The sequence below is a fragment of the Mandrillus leucophaeus genome, unplaced genomic scaffold (genome assembly GCF_000951045.1).
Source record: "Mandrillus leucophaeus isolate KB7577 unplaced genomic scaffold, Mleu.le_1.0 Scaffold117, whole genome shotgun sequence".
NCBI lineage: Eukaryota > Metazoa > Chordata > Mammalia > Primates > Cercopithecidae > Mandrillus > Mandrillus leucophaeus.
The window spans coordinates 1,173,344-1,176,041 of record NW_012099987.1 but is presented as its reverse complement, the minus strand read 5'-3'; the positions used below and the strand labels follow the sequence as shown (position 1 = coordinate 1,176,041).

The following is a 2,698-nucleotide window of genomic DNA, read 5'->3' as shown; positions in this document are numbered from 1 at the left end:
ATATATATTAATTATATGTATATAATATATATTACATATATAAAATAAACAAGTCACTAAATATAAAATACATAGTCTAAGATATTTACAGAGATAAATTTATAGTCTCCAAATGTTTCCATTATTTATGCTAAGGCAAGAGATCAAACAAACTAGGCATTCAATACATTTGGCAAAAGTAAATACAAAAATTATAGTCCTGGGGGAATAGGGAGAAAAAATTAATATACAAATGGAAATAAATGAATTAGAAAACCAAAAAAGTGAAAAGTAAAAACAATTTCAGTAGTTGGTTCTTTAAAGAATAGTCAAACATCTTCCAAATTAAATAATTTTTTTAAAACTTGAAAGACAAGGTTGGATAAAGTTAGAAGTCAGAGGAGAGTAGATAATGGCAAGTCAAAAATTATGAGACTATGCTGAAAATTTATATGCTAATAAATTTTAAAATCTTGAAAATAACTATTTTTTAAAAGTATTTAAACCAATATCTGAGTTTTGGGTTAGTTTAAGGTCTTTCCGTGGCTACTGGGATTTCTGTTAGACTTTCAGTTAACCTAGGTTTTAAATCTGGAGTATGCATGGGGCTTGCTCTGCCAGTTCCAAAGGCAGTTCAGCCCATCTCTTTCATGCCGAGCATTAAAAATAGGCTACGTGTCTGTGAGAGTTCCAAGTCTTCAACTTTCTGCTAATACATAACCAAAGAAAGGGAGATCTGTAGGAAGTAAGAAAACAGTTGATAGCGGGAAGAAAATATACAGGAGGGGCACAGAGGAAAAATGAAACATTTCTAGACAAAATAATGTTCAGTGATAACTTAAAACCTTCTTTCAACTGCGTAGCTATCTCGGGGCTCAGCCTAGCTCTAGTCTTTTACAAGACAATGGAATGTTTTGGCCCATAGCTCCCCTAAAACCCTGTCCATGAGAGGAGGGCAAGAATGCAAGGCCCTTTCCTTTTTTAAAGAGCATGCCAATATTGTCACAAACAAGTCTGACACCTAAAGCATGTGGATCTCATTCCAATAACAACAATCTCACTCTAATAACAATGCAAAGCAGTTTCAAGGGTTCAGTTGTTAATCAACTGCTACTGAATTCTGACCAAATTAGTCTTTGAGATAATTCACTTTTGAGAGAGAAAATTGGTTAGACATTCTTTTGGGTTTTCTAAGCTTTACCCATTATCAGTGTTGATCATCAGAACATTACTCAGTTTAACTCCTTGGAGAAAAGCTATCGCCAAATTATTGCTAAATATTTTACCCTCAGCGTTTATCATGGTTGATTTAAAGTTTCTTTAAGAAGAATATGTGTTGTATCTCCTGGAAAACTGGGTTGGAAAACATAGTCATTACGATTTGCAGTGGTTTTTACAGAAGGCTCATTCCTGTACCTTACTCTCCAAGGTCTTGTTCAACTTCTCTGACATGGATCCCCAGTCCCTCCAGGTAGAATTAATTGCTCCTTCAGTAGCATTGCCATAGAATTTGGAAAACATTTCTATTAAAGCATTTAATCTACATACCTTAAAAGAGTAGATACTATGGGTATGCATTTTTATATTTTTAGTAGCAAGTTCAATAGGGAGGAAACTAACGTTTATTTTAGAGCTTGCTAGGGTGCTGGGCATTGTGCTAGGAACTTTTACACAACTATGAGGAAGATAGTCCGTAATTTTAGAAATTAGATTAAGTAGAACTGAATTTTAGCCTTAGGAATAATTTGATCTCTTTTGTAGGAGTAGTGTATTTTCTTTGATCAGATAATGAGAAATATGTAACCTATTATATTTCTGTATTGGCTACAGAAAGCTCACATTTAAATGTAATGTTCTATTGCAGAAACCTACTTCTCCCAAGTTCTTGGTATATTTATTCCTCCTCCTCCTATATGTGGTTTATGATCTCTGTTATTTTTTAACTGACTTGTCATATGTTTGATTTTATTGCAAGTTGCCTCAAATCCTTTCAAGAAAATGTTGGATATAGACATTGCATCTAAAATCATATTTACAAACGTGTTACTAGACTTCATTCAGTTTGACCTTAGAATTATTCCAGCATTGGCTATTATAATTATTCTACTTTACCTCATGTTTTTCAGTTATCATTTCATCAAAAATGTTGATATATATATTATCCTTTATTTTAGATAAGCTTGAGAAGCTATAATCATGTCCTGGTGAGCTGCAAATAAGAAAAATATATTCAAATGCTTAATTTTCTCAAAATCCACTTATTTCCTAATAGCATTATTCATAAAGAACTATAAAATCACCTGTGTTGTTTTCTTTTATGAAGTATAAACTAAGGAAAAGCTGTATATTTTGAAGACTGGCTGCTACCTTTCATTAGAGCCAGCATGTGCTTTGTAATTTACATCTCTCTTAAGATGAAAAATAAAAATGTTTAAGTGTTGAACAGAAAGGCTTTCACTATAGCTATCAATTGCAAAGATTATTTGGAGTATTGTATAGATTTTTCACCTATCTTAAATTCTGCTAGTTTCCCATAGAGATAAAATGCTCTTTTATTCTCAGTTAATAGATATGATTTTAAATACAGAATTTATGGCCAGGCACGGTGGCTCATGCCTGTAATCCCACCACTTTGGGAGGCCGAGATGGGTGGATCACCTGAGGTCAAGAGTTCGAGGCAAGCTTGGCCAACATGGCGAAACCCCATCTCTACTAAAAG

General features: G+C 33.2%; 1 protein-coding gene across 2 annotated transcripts in view; it reads right to left on the bottom strand.

Annotated features, from left to right (window-relative positions):
• Positions 1-2,698, bottom strand: part of CC2D2B (coiled-coil and C2 domain containing 2B) — a 40,268-nt gene that overhangs the window by 27,652 nt on the left and 9,918 nt on the right. For both annotated transcript variants that reach the window (XM_012000051.1, XM_012000059.1), the window contains one exon: positions 2,092-2,188. In XM_012000051.1, coding sequence (XP_011855441.1) covers positions 2,092-2,112 — 21 coding nt within the window. In that variant the 5' untranslated portion in view covers positions 2,113-2,188. The remainder of the gene's footprint in view (positions 1-2,091; positions 2,189-2,698) is intronic.